Raw genomic sequence first — 24674 nt, forward strand, 5'->3', positions numbered from 1 at the left:
ACTAATAGGCTAGTCGAGACTGAAGTCATGATGTTGAGTCTCATAGAAATCACTAGTAGAAAAAATTTAATTCTAAGAACAATAATCCTTATGTTTTGTACTTGGATATGTTCTTCAAGCAGAGGGTTCAATCCAAGACATTGTATGAGCACAAAAAGTGCTCAACATCTTCTGGGATGATGAGACATGAATCCAGTACGAAAAAGCAGATCGCTTGAAGTGATTTCCCACCTTTGATCCCCCTTAGCCACAAAGATTTTACTCATATCTAAATATTCCTTCATAAGAGGAGGAAGGTATTACAGGTCTGTTGACTTAGACTGAGCACCACAGAATTTCACCATCCCAGCCTGTCTGCACTTGTTCTAAACGGCAAGCAAGACTGTGCAAGTTGTGTGTGCTCACAACTGCAATTGCTTGAAGCCATGCAAGCTAAAGAAGTCAACACAAAGAAGGGAGGGAGGGCAAAAATATATGCACCACTCAACTGAACATTCATAACACTCAGAATTACTATGTAGAGTAATGGAAAACTGTGCTAGAGATGCATACTTTCTGGGAACGGGTCCCAAAGTGACTGTCATATTACTTAAAGTTGAACACGGATTGAGGCGAGTTAAATTATTTGACTGTTTCCATGGCTGTATGTCTGAAAGGTATTTCAGACCAGCAGCTGAGCTGTGGTCCATTTAAAATTAATCTGCTATAGACAGTTGTGGGAAAATATAGCTTTTTAAATGACATGATTAGGGGTTAGTTTAGAACACTATAAACAGGCTGGAATGCATTTGGGATCCGAGAACTGTAATCTGTATTATACAGGATTAGAGTTGCAATTACCTAATATTTTTCATTGTCTGACACAGAATTACATAGTTAGCTATGGGCAGGAAATGATAATAGTTTAAGATCATGCTTTGTAAAGAATTTCATGCATCATTCTAGAGAAAAAATAAGATATATTTTTTTCCCAGCTATTCTAAGAATTCCCACTTTTCCACTCTGGCTTTGTGGGGAACAGGATAAAAAAAATCATTTCCCTTCCCCCCCATCTCTACTCTTAACACAGAATATAGAAAATGTATATACCTTATATCAGACTAGCAGTCACAACTTTAAGCAACTTTAGTGCAGCAAAATAAAGTTGATGGTATTTCTCAGGTAGGTAGAGGTGAAGTTGTTCCTCGCATTCATGTCCTTAGACCAGGCCTACGCAACATCAGACCCGGGGCTGGATCCAGCCCACAGGAACCTTTTTTGCTGGCCCGCAGGAAGGAATATCCTGTAGCATCAGCAGGAGCCATGAAGAGCTCTTGGACTGTCCTGCTGACCAGTAGTAAAGGTGTGCTGTCGGGTCGGTGTCGACTCCTGGCGCCCACAGAGCCCCGTGGTTGTCTTTGGTAGAATACAGGAGGGTTTGACCATTGCCTCCTCCCGCACAGCATGAGATGATGCCTTTCAGCATCTTCCTGTATCGCTGCTGCCCGATATCGGTGTTTCTCATAGTCTGGGAAACATACCAGTGGGGATTCGAACCAGCAACCTCTGGCTTGCTAGGCAAGTCATTTCCTGCTGTGCCATTAGGTGGCTTTGGCTTAATGCGTTTGGCTGCTTGAGACCAGATGTCTCCCACCCCTGGCTCAGAGCCCGCCAGCACCATTCCACTTTCCCCAACGCCAGCCCTCTGCCCCGTCACCTTCATTAATATTTTTAATAATTAATTTTAGTGTTATAATTCATGTGCTGAAAATCAGCCTGGCTCCTTGCACGCCCAGGAATTTGAGCTGTGCGCTCCTGCCTTAGGCAAAAGTGTCGGCGTATAAGGCCTTAACTGTGCTGTGAAGCTCAGCTAACCGTTCAGTTCAAAACCAAGCTGAGGATATATGTCCTCGGTTCCCCCATAATGCTTTTCTCTCGAACGTTTTCTTTACTTGATTTTATAACTAGCATCCAACAAGGAAAGAGAACAAAAGCAAATTCAGCACACATTAACATAAGTTTAAGCTGTTTGACAAGCCTGGACATTAAACTTTGTATTAAGGGAAGAGAGAGCCTCCCTTTCCCATATTTAAATGGAGAGGAGCAGCAGCAAGGCCTAACTGGAGAATTCCAGCCATGGCATATACTTGCTCTTAGCCCAGAGAATAATAAATAGAACGCTAAAAACAGCAAATGACTTAAAACTACGAATCATTTTAAAATACCCCCGATCGATGCAAATTGACCAAGCTAAAACAAGAGCTAAAATCATTTACCCCTGAGCAAAAAATAACACACAACCGACAACTATTTCACTACAAAGCTGCTTGGCTAGTGGAGTGTAAGCCTTCCTATATAGTTATCACAGAAACTGAATAGGGCAGATCATTCACCACCTGGAATTTTTCTACTGTCTCTTCCACTGTATAGTTACTCAGACAGGATCAATGTCATGATCAGGAAGACTTGGCATAAGCTGAATGCCGGTTGTCTTCTAGTCTGGAAGTGGGTGCATTCAGCACTGGATGTCTGGAAAAGGGCAAATATGTCTTTGAGGGCCAAGTTCACTCTGCTTTGACAGCCAAGCCTCGGCTAATGTTGTCCCTAGCCAGAATGAGCTGAGCCAACACTAATTCAGCTGCATAAGCACAGCCCTGCTGGATCAGGCCCAAGGAGGCCTCTCTAGTCCAGTATCCTGCTTCACACAGTAGCCCACCAGATGCCTCTGGGGAGCCCACAGGCAAGAGGTCTGGGCATGCCCTCTCTCCTCCTGCTGTTGCTCCCCTGCAACTGGCATGGAGAGGCTGCCTCCGTCCAAGGCTGGAGGTGCATCATTCAGCCAGGTCTTGGATACTGATGAGGCTGTCCGGAATGAAGTCATAGACAGCGGTTTTCTATTGGCCGTTTCACCAGAACATTTAGTAAGTGGATTTTAACAGCCAGATTTCTTGGAGGTGTTCCTGTTTTACCTGTTCTTGGTCAGCTGAACACGTGAAAGTGCATGTTCGTCAAGGCATTTAGTCTTCATATCTGGGGTGTTTTGCATGTGATAAACGGCAAAGATAATGGAATATATTTTTTCACACGCTTTTAAATTGTATTCAAGTCTGGAGAAGGGTCGGTTCAGTATCAAACTGAAGGAGTTTTGTGTTTGTTTTAAGTAAATGGTTTGGTAAAATAGTTACAATCTGGTTCAAGAATATATGCAATATTGCCCATTCCTCTTTCATGGAAGACCTCAGCTCAGACAGAACTAAATATATAATGCCTGCATATTCAGCTTCCATCATATGAAAAGGGTGTCTAGAAGAAAGCAGTTTTGATTCATTTTGCAATTGATGTTGCTATCAGAGTGCAAATTTGTACAATAAGACCATATTTTCCTGAATCCAGGACTATTTCCCCCCCAAATTTTTTGATGATAGAAAGCAGGAGGTGGTCTTAAATCCAGTGTCCCTTTTCAGGTAAATACAGATATAATATGTGTCACGGACATAGCAGCCATCCTTGACGATATGTATTTTATGTATAACCCTAACTGGCCTCCATGGGTGGTTTTTTTAGAGGTTTTTCTTACATTCAGAATTGTCTGGTGTTCAGATAAATACAGCACTTTTAAACGTTTGTGTGCCTAGGAAGAAAAGTTAACTGAAGGATCAAATGCGTTATAAAACAAAACCTGTTTGACAGAGAGCGAGACTGGTATATGGAGCTGCCACTTCACCGCTGTGATTATCTTAAAACGGTGTTGAGGAAAGGCAGGATTGTCTGGACAATTTTATCTTGGATCAACAGGGTGTGCCTGGTATGAGGCGGTATTCCTAGAATAGTGAACCGTTGCAAATGAAGGTCAGCTTAAGTCTGCACTTCTTGTAAAGAGTTGTAACCTATTGTTAGGTGAATTGCCCCCAACTTATCCCAGAAGTAACATAGTGAAATGTTGATTTAGCCATATTTTGTGACTCTTGGCCACTCTCAGGGTTTTTGGAGTCCCATGTTTGACTTTTCATTAAGGTGAAGAAAGAGCTGTGTTTTAAGAGTCCCGGTTATTGAAATTTGGGTTTAGAAGCTGATTCAGATCAACGAGCTTTCTTCTGTGGTTCTGGTTGTTGTGGTGGATGACTTTTCTGAAGACAAAGACGTCATGCTTCTAACGTGTGAATCGTTGGGTCATAGTAACTTATAGATGAAAAGAATATTTCCAAATTCTGGCATGAAGCATGGCAAACTGCTTTTGAAACCAAGAGGAGTATCAGAAGCAGTTTGTGATACTTCATGGTGGAGTTAGGTGCATCAACTGTTGCTTTAAAAAACAAAGCAAAACCACAAGGTGCTTGCATGAGCCTAAGCAGGTTACTGGATGCTATTTTGTAAGTCTAAATTTATTAGTAGTAGTTCATAATAAAGTGTTGAGGGTTACAGTCTTACATTAGAGTTTCTTAAGGAGCTCAGGGCAGCATACATTGTGTCCCCACTTTATTCTCACAACAACCCTGTGGGGAAGGCTAGGCTCATAGTCAGTAACTGGCCTCTGATTGCCCACTAAGCTTGATGGCTGAGTGTGGATTTGAACCCAAGCTTCCCTGGTCCTTGTCCAACTCTCTAACCACTATGTGTTATCTATTTCTCTATTTATTTATCTATTTATTTGATTTCTAGATCTCCCTTTCAAAAATGGCTCAGGGCGGTTTACACAGAGAAATAATAAATAAATAAGATAGTTCCCTGTCCCCAAAGAGCTCACAATCTAAAAAGAAACATAAGATAGACACCAGCAACAGTCACTGGAGGTCCTGTGCTGGGGGTGGATAGGGCCAGTTGCTCTCCCCCTGCTAAAGAAAAGAGAATCACCATGTTAAAAGGTGCCTCTGCCAAGTTAGTAGGGGTAGTATGTTACACTGGCTCTAATGTTTTCATATTTTCTCTGAACCAGCCTAGGAAAATGACACACACACAGACACAACTCTATATTAGGGAACACAATTGTCAAAACGGGAGATAAAATTTTCTTCATTAGAAAGAAGAATGCCTTTTAGTGGCAATAACTATGCATTATCAAGATGCAAAATTAATATGAATGCCCTCAATATGGCCTTGGGTGACCCTTGCTAGCTGCTGTGTGTTGTTTCTGTATAAGCCTAAACTGTCGTCAAAGGAAATCCATTTGACTTTACCTTAACCTTGGCTGTTTGAGTTGGACATTTTAGGGCTCAGCTTTCAGAAGAACTAGCAAGTAGAAGAATTGATGGTCTGTAGACTTTGTTGGCAGAATCGTCAGGTCTGATTTTCATATGGTGAAAAGAATGCAGATTTTGTGTGTTTGGCTTGAGCATTGCAGGCCATCATGGGTCCAGTGCTCCCTCTAACAGGGATTCCCAGATGTTATTGACTACAACTCCCATAATCCCCAGCCAAAGGCCATTGCAGCTGGGGGTGCTGGGAGTTGTAGTCAACAACATCTGGGAATCCTTGTTCGAGGGAACACTGCATGGGTTACTTCTGAAAAGTTTGTGTTGTAGAAACTGGCATTGGTTTTACCTGCATTTGCCTGTATGAAGGAATACTACTACTGCAACAAATACTGTATTTATATACTGCTTTTCTACAAAAATTCTCAAAGTGGTTTACATAGGAAAAATAAATAAATAAGATGGCTGCCTGTCTCCAAAGAACTCACAATCTAGAAAGAAACATAAGGCAGGCATCAGCAACAGCACCTGGAGAGATGCTGTTCTTGGGATGGATAGGTCTCAGGATAGGACCCATCCCAGGATAGGTCTCTCATCTTGCTAAATGAAAGGGAATCACCACTTTAATAGATGCCTCTTTGCTTAGTTAGCAAGATTTTGGGAATTTCATTTTGGCTTATAAATAGGTGCAACATTACTGAATGAGTAAATATTGTACTGGCCTGGATCATATTATGCTTAAAAAAAAAAAATACCCAGAAGCACACAGTCAGGACCTAAAGCAGTGCTTTTCATGTAACTGAAATGAAAGTTTGACTCAATGTGACCTTAAAACCTAATCTGTATTTTGTGTACTTGACATAGGAGTTTAATCATATCCACGTCTAATTTTCTTGTTTGTTATTCATCAGAATGTTATGGAACAGTTCAATCCTGGCCTGCGGAATTTAATAAACCTTGGGAAAAACTATGAAAAAGCTGTTAATGGTAAGCCTTCCTAACTTTTAATTTAACTTCATAACTTTCTACTGTATTGGCTGCCTTTACAAAGAAGCTCCCCGAAGTTACTAGCCCATTTGTCTATGCGTATTTGTGTTAGTCCCTTGTGGCACAGGAATTACCTGAACGAAACCAAGTCCAAGACAACATCCTACGATTAAGGATGCTTAAGACTGCAGTCCTGTGGCCAGTTACTGAGGAATAAGCCCCACTGAACACTAAGACTTTTTTCTAGTAAGCATGCATAGGATTGTACTGTAAATCTGTTAATTCCAATCATTTCAAACACACTGCCCTGCACTTCTGGCAGCGGCGTCTCCAAGGTTGCAGGCAGGAATCTCTCTCAGCCCTCTCTTGGAGATGCTGCCAGGGAGGGGACTTGGAACCTTCTGTTCTTCTCAGAGCGCCTCCTTCCCCTGAGGGGAATCTCTTACAGGGCTCACACATCAAGTGTAACATGGATTCTTTAGAAGGATGTAGATTGTACCAAAGACAACCGCAGGGCTCTGTGGTTGCCACGAATCGACACCGACTCAATGGCACACTTTGCTTTAGAAGTCTGTCGACCCAGGCTTGTAAATAACGATTCAGTTGGTTGCCTGTGGAGAGTAAGAACTCCTGCCAGGTGACCAGGCATGCAAGCTTTACCAAAATTGGTTTAGACCAAAAATGATCACTTAGCGCACTTTCTCACACATGCTTGTATTAAACGTTTTTATGGGTTAGCAATGCGTTTACTTCTGGATAAACCCATCCTAAGCTGCTCTTTGCTCTACAGCAAGTCTTAGGGTGGGTCCCTGCTGATATTCATAGAAGTAAATCTGCTTGGAATGTGAGGTTGCAGGTTGGAGTTGGTCTGAACTAAGAGACAACACTCAACTAGCACAAGATGCATTGATTTCGGTCGTCCTGCTGCAGCCGCTGCAGTGAGAACACTGATGAGACCGTTCCCTTGGCTTTGATTTTCCTTAGTAGCTGATTTCCGCTTCGTTCATGGGGAACAGTTTTGGCACAGTATCGGCGGGATGTGCCTTTTTAGAGAAGATGGCCTTGTTTGGGAGATGTGTGACTTGAGACCACGTTCTTTTCCCATGGTGCAATCCATTGCTCTAAGGAACTTGTCAAAAGTAATGCATGTGGCTTCCCTCCAATGAGTCTGCGGAACATATTTTTCCACTCAGACTGCTTTTTGGAAACCAGGAAATTAAAACATGATGGAGACAGAGGAGAGGGCCCAATTTGTCTCAGAAATGTCCATTTATATCCCACTGACTTTACACTGGCTTTTCCACTGGAAGCTGTTGCTCTAGGAATGTGACATGTGACCATATGACATTAACTCTTTTTTTCATGTTGCCTTTTAAAGTGTGGTATTTGGAATGTTCACTGTAGCTTTGAGAGAGCCCTTCTTCGGGGCAGTGTAAGGGTGTGCATGAACAGCAGCCCAAGGTCTGTTTGGGAGCAGCAGGGACAGGAGCTTTCAGAAAGAGGAGAGCTGATCCTTAGCTGCTCTCCAACGCCCCCTGCACTTTCCTGCTGGGGTGTCACGCATCCCAAGTAGCCCCACATGGTGCCAGCAAGTACATGGTCTCCATGTATGCATGGTCAGCATAGCATGGTGTTGCTGACCATGCAGATGTGACCCGGCTGCATCTCCCTGACAAGGCTCAGCAGCAGTTGGGCGGGGCTCTCACCACACAGCCTATTTAGAGCACCCTGAAATTTGGCTCTGTGCTGGAAACAACGTCCGTGATGACCAGCCCATGAGCAACCTTGACCTGGAAATCTGGACCTGTTTGCTGTGACTGACCACAAATTCGTGTTGGCCCCTGATCCTGACAACGGTGGAATCCCCAGTACTGACTTCACGCAACGTTTTGTGACGACGCATTGTCTCTGTCCTTGTCTGTTGGCTCTCCCTTCCCCTCTGGAAAGAGTGGCTTCGCAGCTGCTGAGCAGTTGGCCCAAGCAGGTCATTACACCTCATAGGTATTGAGCTGGTTACTGCATCAGCCCTGCAGAGAAGTACAAACAATTTCACTGCCTGTCTGCTCATACCCTTTTTGTTGCTTGGCAGCTTGAGGGCTCCTTGGGGCTGGGAACCTCCTTGCCCAGAAAGAGAGAGAGTGTGTGTGTCCTATCTCACAAGTCTACAATGGATCCTCTGTGCATGTTGCAGCTAGCTGGGTGATGAAACGGCGGTTTGCTCAGTCTTGTATCTAGAGCATGTGGTCATAATGAGCAATGTTTTCCCACATGCCCGGCTGCCCCTTGAAAAGCCATCTTCCGGCATAAAGGAGAATCTAACTCTTTGCCCTGCAGCCAGTTGTCACAGGGGCTGCATTTCCATCCATTTGCTACAACCTGAGGGCAGATATTTGGTCGGGGGACTCTGATATCAGAGCCTTATTTGCCTCAATGCATGACTACAATTGCAAATATTTATATACCGTGGTTTACATAGAACAATGCATAATGAAGTTGCTTCCCTGTCCCCAAAAGAGGTCACAGTCTAAAAAGAAAAACACAAAGCAGACACCAGCAACAACCACTGCTGTTGTGCTGGGCTTGGATAGGGACCATTGCTCTCTCCCTGCTAAAGACAAGAAAACGCTACCAAATTTCCCTGCCTTCCAGGAAGCTACTCTGAATATTTTTCTGTTTCGCCCAAGGCCACTTCCGCCCTCCAAGATTGCTTATTCAGTCTGGAGGTCCTGTGTAGCTGCATCGCAGAGATGTGGTTGACTGATGGTTGGTCCCGAGAATGGTTCTTCTGCTGAGCCTCTAGTACTGCTGGATATGGTGTGGGGGCAGGATCTTCATCTGCCCTGGATTATTTTAATGCTTTTCAATAACTTTGGAAGGTGTCAAGTAAAGACACATGTTCAGAAAACCAGATGTCGCGAAAGGGGTGATAGTCATGAAAAGGGAATTCTCTGGTATTTTGTAACTTGTCGTACAGTCATCTCACTTCTAAGAATACTGTTCGTAGACATGGCGTCAGGAGTGACTTTGCCAGTGGCACTTTAAGTAATTACAAGTTTTTATAGGCCTCATTTTGTTGTTTATAATAGTTAGTACCTCCTTTCAAGGCTCTGCATGTTTCTGCCCTGACTAGATCGCCTTCTGTGCCTTTAGGAGCACTATTGCCTTATACTGAGTCACACCATTACATAAGAATAGCCTGGCTGGATCAGGCTCAAGGCCTGTCAGCTCCAGCATCCTGTTTCACACAGTGGCCCACCAGATGCCTCTAGAAAGCCCATAGGCAAGAGGTGAGGGTGCACCCCCTCTCTTGCTGTTGCTTGCCTGCAACTGGTATTTAGTGGCATCCTGCTTCTGAGGCTGGAGGTGGCTTATAACCACCAGACTAGTAGCCATGGATAGACCTGTCCTCCATGAATTTGTCTAAGCCCCCTTTAAAGCTATCCAAGCTAGTGGCCATCAGTACATCCTGTGGCAGAGAATTCCATAGGTTAATTATGTGCTGTGTGGGAAAAGAAAGGCATCCTCGTGCCTTTTGACCTTGCTCCTTGCCTGTTTCTGGAACATCTTCCCCCTTATTCGTCAAACTACTTTCTTCTAAGTCTCTCTCTGAGGATGTGCTTCTGAACAAGCCTTTTGCGTTTAAGTAGCCCCAGGTCACAGGATGTGACGCTCTGTTTCTGTCTCTTTAAGTAGCAGCCCCCAGTTTGAATTGGAGCTGTAGGAAACCTAGTCCTGCCTCCCAGGCTCAGATGCTTCTGAATTCCAGTCACCGTGGGGCAAGGGCAGGAGAGGGGCATGCCTGCATCTCTTGCCCGTGGCCTTCCCAGAGGCCACGGTGGGAAACAGGATCCTGGGCTTGCGTATGCCTTGGGCCTGATCCAGCAGGGCTGCTTTTATGAGCCTGGAGGTTTGGTCTCAAGGGACTTCCCAACCCTGCCTTCTTGAAATATCTGCTCTTATCCTTACCTATATATCTCCTGGAACACCTTTTTGTTTTTGTTTTTTAACTGACAGTACTGTGGATGCTTTTGAGTTGTAGTGTTGATTTTTAAAGTATATTTTGCTAGTTCAAAACCTCTTTGAACTGTGCAGAAAAACATAAATATTTTAATAAAAGAAAAACACCAATTGATTGAGAGCCAGCATGGTGTAGTGGTTAGAGTGCTGGACTAGGACCGGGGAGACCCGAGTTCAAATCCCCATTCAGCCATGAGACCTGCTGGGTGACTCTGGGCCAGTCACTTCTCTCTCAGCCTAACCTACTTCACAGGGTTGTTGTGAAAGAGAAACCCAAATATGTAGTACTTGGCTCCTGCTCAGTACTCTGGGCTCCTTGGAGGAAGAGTGGGATATAAATTGTAAAAATAATAATAATAAAAATAATATTGCAAGAAAAGGTGCACAGATTTCTTTAACATTCCCTCCTTACTCTATTCTTGTAAAAGTACTGCAAGAAGGCTCTGTCCATTTTGCCATTTGCAAAGTAACTTAACTCTTGCTGTCGCTCTTCATGCTTCCGATAATATGCCGATCTGTTCCAGGTGCCCTGGCGATCTTGGGAAACCAGATTTTCATGGTATCATGCCACTTTAACATGTGTAATCTCTTTTGGCTGACTGCTTTCCAGTTTAAATTTTGCTTTCATGATCCGTCTAGCAGAACAAGGCCTTGGTATTTAAATCTTAAATGCAAAAATAAAATGGAAATCATTAACTGGGAACAACCAAGCCCAATAATGCTTCTTGATAGCATTAACTTTTCTTTGGAAACCTGGAGTGGTTTGCTGGTGGCCTGGACCAGATTGCTACAGAAACAAATGTAAACTAAAAAGTGGAAGTCTTTCTACCCCCACACCCCAGTTTTCCAAGAACAGGAAACTTTTTTCTTTCTAATCTCTCAGTCCTGTGGGAGTGTCTCCTTTTTGAATTGGGAAAGCACCTGTTGCTCAGCAAGTTCCATGATAGAAAGTCTTGTGTGTGGTTCTGTTGCAGCGAATCTGGTGAGGGAGGAAATGCTACGCATGCTGACTTACGTCGCTCGCTCATCTGTATTATTTTTGTCAAGTTTATGCTTGTTTCAACCACTGTGAGAGAACCACATTAAGGTGCTACATCACAGCAGTGTTTAATTCCTGTTAAAGTGCCCAGTGAGAGAAGTGACTTATATTGGCTGTGTGTACCTCGATCAGTGGACCAGAGAAAGACTGGGTGTTTGGCTGGTGTGCCAGTTCGCCTGTTGCCCTGTGTCCAGTATTCCCTCTAAGAGGGATCCCCAGATGTTGATGACTACAACTCCCAGAACCCCCAAGCAAAAGCCCCATTGCAGCTCAGGATTCTGGGAGTTGTAGTCATCAACATCTGGGAATCCCTCTTAGAGGGAACACTGCCGGTGTCTGTCCTGTGTTACTTGTAAAGGGGATACAGAGAAGCCCATTCCCTTCCCCCTCCCCATGCCGCCTGTCGCGAAGTCTGATAACTTTGTCGCGTTGTCTGGCTCCTAGATTCGAAGAAATTTTGTCAAGGCCTGGTCTGTGTCCTTGTAAGCAACTGCACTCCTTTAATCTTGCATGCCGCTTTCCAAGAATGCAAAAGCAAAGCTTAGAAGTTGCTACTGTTATCTTTTGTGTGGTAATATTAGGCACAAGGTTTGCTTTTGCTGGGACGGCCAGAAGAGGTTTAGGAACGTTTTGTGAGGATCCCTGATCAGGCTCGCAGCCTCCTTCCTAGGTTTCCAGGTTTATTTCAAACCTCTCTTTGCAAGCACTGCTGGGGTTCCAGGAGCCAGGTTGGATGCTACACACTATGCTCTTTTTAAAATGTTTGTCTTTATTGGAGCGAGGGAGAGAAAGAGCAACCAGCCTGTGAACAAAATGCTTTCTGGCTGGGAATGAGTGAGGTGCTGCACGGGTCACATTCCCAGCCAGTGAGTGTTTCTTTCACCAGCTGAATTCGGGAGGGGTCCTCTGTGAGGGGGCACCAGGGCAGTCCCCCAGACCCCAGCAATGCAAGGAAATGTGTTCCCTCTTTTTCAAGGGGGCCCACTTCCCTGTTAACACACCATCCTCCTCCTTGGGGGAGCATGCAGATGTAAGACAGGTAATGGATGGATACATCTGTCATTCATTTAGATTATAACTTGTGCTTTTTCCTGTCCTCCTTTGTATCTCTTTCTGTAGCAATGATTGTGGCTGGAAGAGCCTACTACGATGGTGTGGCGAAAATAGGTGACATCGCGGTTGCCTCACCTGTGTCTAAAGAACTGGGTAAGTAGACCGGATTGCTGGCCAGTGCCACATGGAACTAATGTGGAAAATTCTAGGGTTATTTTTTTAAAGCAAAACTAGAAACAGAGGAAGCTGCCACATCCTGAGTCAGACCATTGGTCTATCTAGCTCAGTATTATCTTCACAGACTGGCAGCGGCTTCTCCAAGGTTGCAGGCAGGAGTCTCTCTCAGCCCTCTCTTGGAGATGCCATCAGGGAGGGAACTTGGAACCTTCTGATGCTCTTCCTAGAGTGGCTCCATCCCTTAAGGGGAATACCTTACGGTAAATCTAGCTAGATATGGACTGGATTGAGGAAATCCATTGATAACACTGTACTGCTGCCATGCAGGTTCACCTTCCTAATTCTGTCAGCTAATTAGGAAACTTGTTTGAATGAACATACCTTTTGAAGACTGAAATGTGTCAGTTACACCATTTGTTGGTTACACCAAATAGCAGGCACTTTTATTGTAATGCAAAGCTTTTATCTGCATCATGCACTAAGGTACACTTTTATTTCACAAGGTACAAAACAAAGCATCCAAGACCTGACAAATATTGGTAGAAAAACTACTGCAACTTATCATCTTCCCTTGCCTGCTACAATTTGGTTTTGATGGAAGTTTAAATAGGGTGATTTTAATGTGGTGATTCAACAGGGGGAGAGTAACTGGCCCTCTCCACCCCCAGTACAGTATCTCCAGTGACTGTTGCTGGTGTCCATCGTGTTTCTTTTTAGATTGTGAGTCCTTTGGGAGACAGGGAGCCATCTCCTTCCTTATTTCTCTATGTAAACCGCTTTGGAAACTTTTGTTGAAAAGTGGTATATAAATATTTGTTGTTGTTTAAAAATAATGTTCTCCATATATTTTCCTTCACTCTGTGGCTTACCAGTTTGTATTTTTAAAATATCTCACAATATAATTGGAAGAGGAGGAATCTGCTGAACTGGAGGCAAAGGCTAGTTGAATAGATAAGAGAAGGCTGTTGAAAAGGGAGAAAGGGACCCTGTAAGATTGCAGTCTGTAGTCCCAGTTGCATTTACAGTGGAAACCCCATTTTGGGATAACGCATAGCCTTCCCCTGCCTGCCCGCCCCAATCCTGATGAGAGCATGTTCTCATTTTTAACCCGGGTTTCCAGCAGTGTTGTGCAAGATAGATAGATAGATAGATTTTTTATTTCAGTCATTGACCAGTAAAAGTACAGTTGCATAGACTCAGAACGAATTTTACAGACAATATAACAAAACTTAGCCATTCTGCAAATAATCTCCTTATCGATGTTTGCCAATAAATTTTTTTAAATAAAAGTTATCAGGACACTTGCAGTGTCATGCAATGCAGGTGTTGGATGAAGGGAGGGGCCGGGGTGAGGGGAATTCATGTGTGGCGAGCACCTGTTATCCAGTAGCCAGCAATCTGGTTTCAGTTGCAAGTCTGAATTGGGTCATCTTGTGTTTTGTAGTGAGCGATTCTGCCTTGGTTCACTATGTAATATGCAAGTTGCTGATCATTCTTCAGCTGTGGTTTTCTTGGAGTGCTTAGATGATGGGAACAGATGAAATTGCAGGACTTTCTCTGTTGCTGTTAAGGCAGACGTCAGTAGGGGTTACGCTTGCTCTTGAGTAATGCTGACTTCTTCACAAGTGCTTCTCTTTCTTGGTTCCCTCTCAAGCCCTCGTTGTGTGGCTCTTCACTGTATTTAACCTTGGGGAGTGGCAGAGCCGTAAAAAGCAAATCACTCTTCAAGTTGACACCTTGTTTGCTTAGCAACTTATTCCAGGAAGCCAAACACAACGATAGAACAAAACACCAGGAATTTCAATATCTGAAATGTATGTGTATCAGTTTTGCAACTGTTGTAAAAACAATAATATAATATCTGACAACTCTTTGTTTTTTTAATGGAGTGCTATCAGTGTGGACGGAGTTCTACAAAACTTTGTAAGCAAAAAAAAAAAAAAAAGTCAGGTCTTTCCCCCCCTTTTCTGACATTCTTCCAGCAAAGATTTGAGAGAGTACAGATCTTATTTGGATGGTATAATATGGGCCCAAAGGCATCAGATAAAAATCTTATTTAACAAGGGCCACCTGTACAGCTATCCACCGGGGTTCCGTTCTTGCCTATAGGCGCTGTGACTAAACAGGGGTGACTCTGTGCTTTCCTGGGATCTAGAGATTGCTGTGATCCCAAATCTAGGAACACGCCTCTCCTTCGAGGTAGGCTGCCACCAGTTGAAGACTGACCTAAAGCCACTCTCCAGGCTTAGACACGGCTTCAACAACCTGAAACTGTCTGGCTTGGGACATACAGCCAGAGTCCACACAACTCAGCTCTAGACAACAAGATGTTGTTTTGAAAACAACTCAGTAGCGAATGACCTTACGAGGCACATGGGGAAGGGTTTTGCAAGGAGCCCTCCAGAACCTGTTAAATCAGACTGAAGCCGCTTCTAAGTATATGTACTTTATTAAGAAACAAGGGTTGCCCATAGAATAAGGAATTGGGTGGGGGGGAGTAGGTTGAAACTGGAAGTAAAGAAAGGCACACAGGGATTCAAAAGAAAATACAAAAAAGCATTTACTAACTGACTAACACTGAGTTTGACCTTAGTCTAGCAGCAGGCAGGTCCTTGGCTGAGAAAGCCCTACAGCGTCTCCATTTGCAGATGGAAACGTTGAACAGTTGGCCAGGCCATTGCCCGCCTCCAGCACGGAGGGAGTGTGGGTCTCACACCTGTCTGTAGTTCAAAGAGGATTCTAATTTCCTCCCCTCTGGGTGGTGAGATGCAAGGTGGCCTTATCTCCTGTGTCAAATAAGATTAGGGGATTGGTGAAGGGAGGGTCTCTGTGAGGGTCTCGATGATGGTCTGCATTTGTTACAGGCATGAATAATGAAACCATGAGTCAGTGGGAATTGGGGGCTAGGTTCCTGGCCAAAAAAACAAGGGGGCAGAAATAGGAGAAGAAAGGTGCAGCACCTTGTTCTCCAGGTCTCCAGGAGTGCCCTCCAAAAACCCCCAAATGGTCAAATGTTTGCCAAAAAATAGATATCTTCTTTTCTTTTTTAAGAACCAGAAAAGGGCTCTCTAGCTGGAAAATGGCTGTTGAAAATGACATCAGAAGTCATTTCCAGGTCCAGCCGCTCAAAACTGCAGATAGGCAAATTCCGCCTCTTCTTCTATCCACAGATAATAAAACTGGGTCTCTGACCCAATCACAGATATGTGATCTGATAATGAGGGCCATGTGTATAATGGCCACATTGGCTAACAACATTTTTGTTGTATTTATTTTATTTTATTTTATTTAACATACTTGTTTGATTAAGTGCTGTCAAGTCAGTGTCAACTCTTCGCGACCACAGAGATAGATTCTCTTCAGGATGATCTGTCTTCCACTTGGCCTTTAAAGTCTCTCAGTGGTACATTCATTGCTGTTGTAATTGAGTCCACCCAACTTGCTGCTGGCTGTCCTCTTCTTCTCGTTCCTTCCACTTCTCCCAGCATGATGGACTTCTCAAGGGAGCTGGGTCTTCACATAATGTGTCCAAAGTAGGATAGTTTGAACCTGATCATTTGTGCCTCGAGTGAAAATTCTGGATTGATTTGTTCTAGGATCCATTTGTTTGTTCTCCAGCACCACAGTTCAAAAGCATCATTACTTTTTCTATCTTGTTTCTTTGAAGTCCAGCTTTCGCATCCATGGAGTGTCACAGGGAAACCCATGGCCCAAATGATTCTAATCTTTCTATGTATAGACACTTCACGGCATCTAAATATCCTTTCCAAGGCCTTCATTGCAACCCTACCAAATGCTATACCACCCAAAATGCAAAAACAACACAACAAATAAAAAGGTTAAAAGATTTCAGTAATTTAAGATATAAAACAACGTTAAACTATTAAAAACCATCAAGCTATTAAAACAGTATCTAATTAAAAGCCTGGGTAAACAAATGTGTCTTGACTGCCTTTTTAAAAGTTGTCAGAGATGGGGAGGCTCTTATTTCAGCAGGGAGCATGTTCCAAAGCCTTGGGGCAGTAACAGAGAAGGCCCATCCCCAAGTAGCCACCAGACGAGCTGGTGGCAACTGCAGATGGACCTCTCCTGATGATCTCAATAGGCAGTGGGGCTCATAGCGAAAAAGACGTTCTTTTAAATACCCAGGGCCTAAGCTGTTTAGGGTTTTATAGGTTATAACCAAGACCTTGTATTTTGCCCAGAAACTTATCAGCAGCCAGGGTAGTCATTTTAAGATAGGAGTTATATGGTGTCTTCGAGATGACCCAGAGACCAACCTGGCTACCTACCGCATTTTGGACCAACTTCAGTTTCGGACTACATATAAAGGCAGCCCCACATAGAGCACATGGCAGTGTGGAGGTTACCAGCAGATGTACTGCTGTTCTGAGACCATTTATCTCAAGAAATGGACACAGCTGGCGTATCAGCCAAAGCTGATAGAAGACATTTCTGGCTACTGCCTCAACTTGGGATACCAGGGAGAGGTTTGTGTCCAGAAGCACCCCTAGACTGCATACCTTTTCCTTCTGAGGAAGTGTGACCCATTCCAGAACAGGCAGATCAAAATCATAAGTACCTCCGTCTTACCTGTACTGAATCTCTGTTTGTAATTTCTCATCCAGCCCATCATCACCTCCAGGCAGGCATTTAGGGAGGTTATGCCTTCTGATGATTCTGTCATGGAGAAAAATATTTGGGTGTCAACAGCATACTGATAACACCCTGCACCAAATCTCCTGATGATCTCTCCCAGCGGTTTCATGTAGATGTTAAACAACATCAGAGACAATATGGAGCCTTGAGGGACACCATGCTGAAGTTCAGATTTTGAAGAAACACAGTCCCTGAGGGACACCATCTGGAATCTAACTGAGTGATAAGAGTGGAACCACTGCAAATCAGTGCCTCCCACCCCCAAACCCTCTCAGGCACGCTAGAAGAATACTATGGTCAATAGTATCTAAAGCCGCCAAGAGATCCAAAAGGACCAACAGAGTCACACTTCCTCTGTCAATTCCCAATTGGAGATCATCCATTTGGCCAACCAAGGCAGTCTCCCCCCCATAGCCTGCCCGAAAGCCAGTCTGAAATGGGTCTCTTCTTGTTGACAGTATGTCTTTAGCAGATGAATGTGTATAAACGTTTCTAATTTCCTTATCTCCAATGTGAGGAATAACTGTGACTTCTAATCTGAATACCACGGCTGTATTTAGGAATAAGTCTCATTAAGTGCAATGGGATTTACACCCACGTAAATGGAGATAGGGTTGCCACCTTGCACCTAATTCCATGCCTTGAACCACCAAGTCCTGTTCCTGCTTGTATGTGTATTCCTCCCCTACTCCAGTAGAGACATATGCCCAAAGAAGTAGTTTCCACATTTCATGAGTATTGTACCACAGATCAAAGTGGCCGTCCTTTACTGGTGTGAGATCTGGACATGTTGCTGAAAGTTTTTCCCTCTGCATATGCACCTGTATTTACAGAGAGTCACCACCACACATACAAAAAACTGTGGACTGTTGTGTAGTAAGCAATATTCATTCATACATTTAGTGATTTCTCAGCCACATTGTTTCTTGTATACTGCTAAAAAAAAGTAGTTTATAATTGGGATGGTGCTGTGACAATTTTTGGAACATAAAACATCTGTGCAGCATCTTGTATGTTCCTTGAAAAGATGGTTTTGGACTCCCTCCAGTTTAATCTCTGATAAAATGCTGCTTGTGGAAACACAAAAGGTCAGAGAACTCTGGACAAAGCACTGTACTGTAATATTTTTAGAAGTCTGCAAAAACTATCTTTAAACATTTGTAAAGAAGCCCTTGAAACGGCAATGAAGCAGCACCCAAAAGTCAGCACTTTGAAGGCAAGCGACTGATTCAGTGTTTAAAGCAATCTTGGAATAATGTCTTAATTGGCGAGTGTGTGTGTGTGTGTGTGTGTGTGTGTGTGTGTGTGTGTGTGTGTGTGTGTGTGTTGGAGAGATGGAGCATATCCTTTTTTCAGAGGCTGTGAATAAAAGAGAGTGAAAACTGAACAGAGAGAGAGTCACAGGAGGAGTAAGCAAACTCTTCTGTAGCATTTCCTTCACTACAGGGACTTCTTCCAGTCAGAATGTATACCCTTGTTAACCAAAAAGAGAAAGAGGCCATCAAAGATGGAGGTATTATATGTGATTGCAGTTTGAATAATGTCCACTCAGACTGCAAGCTAACTTTTTGGATAGTCTGCATGTGAGACATGCTTTCCTTGTGACCACATCAAAGCTCTTCCCTTGACATCCTAAAAAAGAAAGGTCATTCCTGGCTGATCATGTTGAAGTTGCATAATGTGTACAGTCTCTCTTTGGAAATGGGTTGCCCAGAATTTGTTGGAGATGAGCTTAAAGGTGAATCAGCAAATACTGAGAGTTTGGCAGGGAGAGGCTGGCAGGACTGTACTAAAAGTCCTGTCTCCTAAAACCTATTGTGACATTTGTCCCAGCTCTTGACTGCACATTTCAAGTTACTACTATGTAGTGAACTATTTGCCTGAGGGCAGCCACCTAAGGGTGCAGCTGGGAAATGACTTGACTAGCAAGCCAGAGGCTGCCAGTTCAAATCCCTGCTGGTATGTTTCCCAGACTATGGGAAACTCCTTTATTGGGCAGCAGCAATATAGGAAGATACCGAAAGGCATTATCTCCTACTGCGCGGGAGGAGGCCATGGTCAACCCCTCCTGTATTCTACCAAAGAAAACCACCGGGCTCTGTGGGCACCAGGAGTCGAAATCGACTTGACGGCACACTTTACCTTTTATTCGCCTGAGAAGTTCCTATTTGTAGGGATGTTTAAATTAAAGGTAAACTGTGCCATCGAGTCGGTGTCGACTCCTGGTGCCCACAGAGCCCTGTGGTTGTCTTGGGTAGAATCCAGGAGGGGTTGACCATTGCCGCCTCCCACGCAGTATGAGATGATGCCTTCCAGCATCTTCCTAGATTGCAGCTGCCCGATACAGGTGTTTGGGGAACATCTCTATTCAAACTGGCAACCTCTGGCTTGCTAATCAAGTCATTTCCTCACTCACTGTGTCATTAGGTGGCTCAGATACTTTATAGGTCCTTTTTTTTTAAGAGCTTAGAAAACTACTTTGTGTAGTTAACAGAGTAGCATAACACAATAGACTTTCTATATCTTACATAGTTTCAAACAGTAGTTTAAAGTGCTACTATCTACTGTACTCCTATACTCCTAAAGAGAAAATCTAACTGGCATTCCCACAGCGGCTTATATTTCTTGTTTAGCCAGTTCAGAAACTTGAGATTCCCATTTCAGTCCCGCAGTTCTTTGAAAATAATCTTCATGGTAGTATGGTCTCTAAAAATCTCTTAATGAAGCACGCGAGTCATCAAATGTTCTTTGTGTATGAAACTGCTGCCCTAAAAATAAAATCCAGAGCAAGTGGCTGGTCGCATCCAGCAAGAATAGTTGGTATCGTAAACTTTTGGGATTTGTATATTTATTTGCACTAAAGCATGGCTGCTTCTTAATCAATGTTTTCTCAAGAACATGAGCCCTTTCCCTGTCTAGGTATGAAATATGATCAAAGCTTCCTGGTGGCTTGTCCTCTGAGGGCTGTGAGAAAGTTAAAGTTTCTGGGACATTAATACCAAGTTGCATAATTGTTTACCCTTGCATTTTAAGTTCTTCCTCATAGTTCTTGGTTGATTTGGTATCCAAGTTACAGTGCTTCTATGGTTTGCAGTCAGTGAAAGTCTGAGTTTTATATCGAAAACGATCGCCAGAATGCTAAACTTTTCCATTAAGGATTCATGTGCACACTTTTGGATTAGGTGTGTGTTGGTTTGGGGTTTTTTTAAATGCCATTTGCACAGTCCTTGCAAGTCCTAGTTCACCTGTGCCAATCCATTAATAGATTGAAATCACAGAGAACAAATGGAGTCGTTCATATGGATCTTGCCCCCCGCCACAAGCTGCACACATAATCATCGGATATCTTGGGGGAGGTATTGCTTCTGGAACTCGAACTTTAAAGCACTGAGTCATATAAGAACAGGGATTACTCCAAGGGGGAGTGGGTGCTCCCCCCCCCGCAAATATTTCCTGCTTCCCCATCCATCAGACTAGAACGTGCAGCAAAGTGTCAGACAATACAGTCATAGAATATTATGGATATATAGCGTGAAATAATTATTTTCAAAGGGCTCCATTGTTCAAAGAAGCCTCATTCATTCCCTCCTCTATCCCAGAACAAGCCGCATAAGTCAGTGTAGCCAGGTCGGAGATACGTTAATTACCTAAATTACATTAATTACTGTACCTCTAAGTATTTAATTTATAGCAAAATCCTCACTCCCACAATAACTAGGTTTGCTACCCCTTTGTTCCCCCATATTAATTTGTTCTAGAGTCATTCCTGTACAAGAAGTCCTGGTATGAACATGCTTAAAACAAAGTTAAGCCTTTTGGAAATACTTCCATACCTTTTCATATCTCACAAGTGAAAATGGGGACAGCCTATCGCACTCCTATTTTCATACCAAAGATCACCGTCCAAGCTGCACCTTCTTTATTACACGTTACTGAAGATTCTACCCTTTCTGTTGAATGCGGTATTCATTTGCCCTGTAATAGCCTGATTTAAAAGATGGTGTTTGTTTTGGTCAGAGATATATTAAAAGCAGATAACTGCCTGATAATATGCTATCACATTTTGGAATATAATTCAGCATCTGCAGTCTGTGATTTGGCAGGCTGTGCACCTCAGGGTACCTTAATGATCATAGTGAAGAAATGTTGGCTCAGTTTATCAGCCAGACAAAATATTTTACTCATCAAGCTTTGTTGGTACATTGCTCGTCAGGACTTTTTTCACTCGTCAGGCATCATTTTTCACTCATCACAGACTAGTAGACTAGTGGATTTCTGCACCCCTGATCATGAGCAGATATGCATGTGTGCTAGAGACAAGAGAGATTCGGCTTCTAGAAACCCTGGGAAGAGAGCCAAGTACTGAAGAATAACGTTTCTAGCAGCTCACACTATAAAAACATTTTAATAAGGCATCACCAAAGAGCACAAACAGGGACAGTGAATCACCAGGGATAAGCACCAGAAAGTAGAGACAGTTGGAGCATATGTATTTAAGAAGCTATGTTTTGTTCAATGTAATTTAAAATAACTTTTGGGTCTTTATAGAGGAAAAGCATTATTTTAAAAAATACACATTTGGAAGAAACTTGAATTATAGAAGTTTTGTGTCTGCAATTTTACCCACCCACCCCAAAAAATAATTGTGCAGTGCAGCTATTCTCATTATTACTGTGCCTGGTTTCATCAAAGCAGGTTTCAGTGGTTTACATAGCAAAAATGAATAGCAAAATAGTTCCCTGTCCATTAAATATGTTTTTATGGTATACAAGAATAGATGAAAACATAATAATTACTATGCATCTATTTGAATATGTGAATTAAACAGTTCAACATTTCCATTATATAAGCACAGAACATATAGTCAGCTTCTAACTGGGACACTTCCATAGTGATCAGCCTAATCTCTCTCCCTTATTTGTTCAGAGTCAAGAAATTAGTCCATGGAAATTCACTGTGCTTTTCCTCGGTCTGCTCTTGAAATGGTGATAACTTTAAAGTCCTCTGAGCATGAAGGGCCAGTTTATTTTTGCTATACATAGCAAATATATTGAATAGCAATGAAGGATAGCCTTAAAGTACTGAATGAGTTTTGTTGTTCTAAGTTATTAATGGTCAGAGCAAGAAATGGGGTATTTTCTCCAGAAACCTTGGCCTATAAATTAGTATAGCTATGCTAAACCACCACAAATAAATGTGCATGGACTCTTTTTTTTTTTTTTTTTTTGGATGGTGATGTAAAAGATAGCTTTAAAAACACAAGGCAGAATCCTATAATAAAGCATCTGCATTGGTATAATACAGAGCAATCCCTAGAAAAATGTGTTTGCAGAGTTTCTGCTTAAAATTCTGCCAGTGAATGGAGAAGTGTAGAGCAAAATGCGCAATTCTTTGACATTTTGTAGTAGATAAAGTGAACTAATGCTACTGAACTGTTTCAGTTGCTCCAACATCTGCCATTTCTCCATAATCGAGTTTTTTTAATCTCTTAAGTAGGTTGGGGTGTGGATTTATATTTACAGAACTAAAACGTTGATGATTGTGGCAACAGCAGAGTGATATTATAAACAAAGTTGCAAGTACATGTGAGATTAGAGTATCTGAACCTATCAATGGACTACTTTGAGTAATCTTCCTCAGTATCCAGCAACAATGTTCAGGAACCACAGAAGAAGTTTCTCTTCTTCTACTTCATCACCTCTACTACTACTGCATTTGGCTGCCTCATAAAAAATTGTTCTCTGGATGGTTCACAATAAAACAATAGAATAAAACATACAATTAAAACACATAAAACAAAATAAAAGATGACAGTAAAACACAACAATTAAAAAAACTTTTTAAAAACTTTTTTAAAAAACCTATTTTAAAAGGCCTGAATGAACAGAAAGGTCTTCACCTGGCATCTAAAAGAACAAAGTGATGGTGCCAGGCAAGCTTCACAGTGGAGGCTATTCCATAAATGGGGTGCCACCACCGAAAAGGCCCTCTTTCTAGTAACCACCCGTCTCGCCTTGTTTGGCAGGGGTACATAGAGCAGAGCCTCTGCAGAGGATCTCAAGGTCCAGGCAGGGACATGTGCGGCAAGGCACTCTCTCAGGTAGCCTCAACATTTGTTTAGCATCACTAGTGTCCTGGGTACTGTACAAGACACTGGAGTAAAGTCAGTCTGAAAATGCTGTACAGATTCCTTATGGATGACATGTTAACTTTCATGCGCTACAAAATATGTGCTTTGGTTGTTCTTTGGTATGTGTGGTGCTCAGCAATATGGCTTCCAGTATTGTAAATGTCCACCAGAACCTAGTTCCCCTTGAGAGAGGCTCTCTGCACAGCCCATTCCCACTGTGCTGAGTATCTTGATGACACTGGAAATGAGAGTACTCTTCTGTTCCTTTCATTATGCTTCTTGCAACCTTGGGGTTGACTTTTCTGGTCCTCGCCAGCTTCTCTTGCTGGTCCTCATATTATTTTGGCAAACTGCAAATGCGAAAAAGGACCAAGAAGACCGCATTGTTAGCAGGGTTCCCAGATGTTGTTGACTACATCTCCCAGGGTTCCCAGCTGCAATGGGGATTATGGGAGTTGTAGTCAACAACACCTGGGAATCCCTGTTAGAGGGGACACTGGTTAGCCTTTCTGCATTTTAGTGCCCTGGTGAGAAAAGGAATGTAGTAGAACAACCAGTTGGGAGATCCTCAGGAGACCCAGGGCTCAGGGCCTGCTGACTTCCAAGCTCATGCCTGCATCCCCTCCCTCCCCCTGTGGGAATTCATCTATAGGGCTTGCTTTCACAACCAAGATTCAGAGCTTATCCCAAGATTTTTATCCTGAGATTCACGGGCAAGGAATTCCAAGATTTTAACCACATCCTGTTGCTGATAATCTTGTGTCATTCAGATGTCATTGTGCTTCTCTATAGAACGGTGAATGGCATCCCCTAGAAACAACTCCTCTCCTGTTTTCTGGCTTATTTGGGTTTAACTCCAAAATAAGCAAAGAGCGTCTTATTACTCTGCAGGGGTAGTTGACTCTTTCAGCCTCATTTTATTCACCCCTTTAAAAGGTAAAAATGCTGGAGGCTGAAGTGAATTGAGGAGGCGTTTATCCCAAGGTAGCTGATGCTAGCCAGTGTGGTGTAGTGGTTAGAGTGCTGGACTAGGACTGGGGAGACCCGAGTTCAAATCCCCATTCAGCCATGAGACCTGCTGGGTGACTCTGGGCAGTCACGTCTCTCTCAGCCTAACCTACTTCACAAGGTTGTTGTGAGGAGAAACTTAAGTATGGAGTACACCGCTCTGGGCTCCTTGGAGGAAGAGCGGGATATAAATGTAAGTAAATAAATAAATAATATTTCAATACTCCGGGGGGGGGAGGGAGGTTTGTTATTTTTAAAAAATTATATCTCGCCCCTGTGCTGCTTGGGGTGACTCACAACAGTAAACCGCTACTCCATACAGGCAAGAAGTAACCCAGAAGAGCTATTAATAGATCCTCTGGATAATTTTGATTGGGAGCCCTTTGGAGAAAGTGAGCCATTTCATTTTATTTCTCTATTTATATCTATGTAAACC

At 43.0% G+C, this 24674-nt stretch overlaps 1 protein-coding gene across 3 annotated transcripts in view; it reads left to right on the forward strand.

Moving 5' to 3' along the window:
- BAIAP2L1 (BAR/IMD domain containing adaptor protein 2 like 1) overlaps nt 1-24674 on the forward strand; it is a 159298-nt gene that overhangs the window by 98838 nt on the left and 35786 nt on the right. For all 3 annotated transcript variants that reach the window (XM_053276789.1, XM_053276790.1, XM_053276786.1), the window contains 2 exons: nt 6080-6155; nt 12331-12417. In XM_053276789.1, coding sequence (XP_053132764.1) covers nt 6086-6155; nt 12331-12417 — 157 coding nt within the window. In that variant the 5' untranslated portion in view covers nt 6080-6085. The remainder of the gene's footprint in view (nt 1-6079; nt 6156-12330; nt 12418-24674) is intronic.

This window comes from Hemicordylus capensis, chromosome 13 (assembly GCF_027244095.1).
Source record: "Hemicordylus capensis ecotype Gifberg chromosome 13, rHemCap1.1.pri, whole genome shotgun sequence".
Lineage (NCBI taxonomy): Eukaryota > Metazoa > Chordata > Lepidosauria > Squamata > Cordylidae > Hemicordylus > Hemicordylus capensis.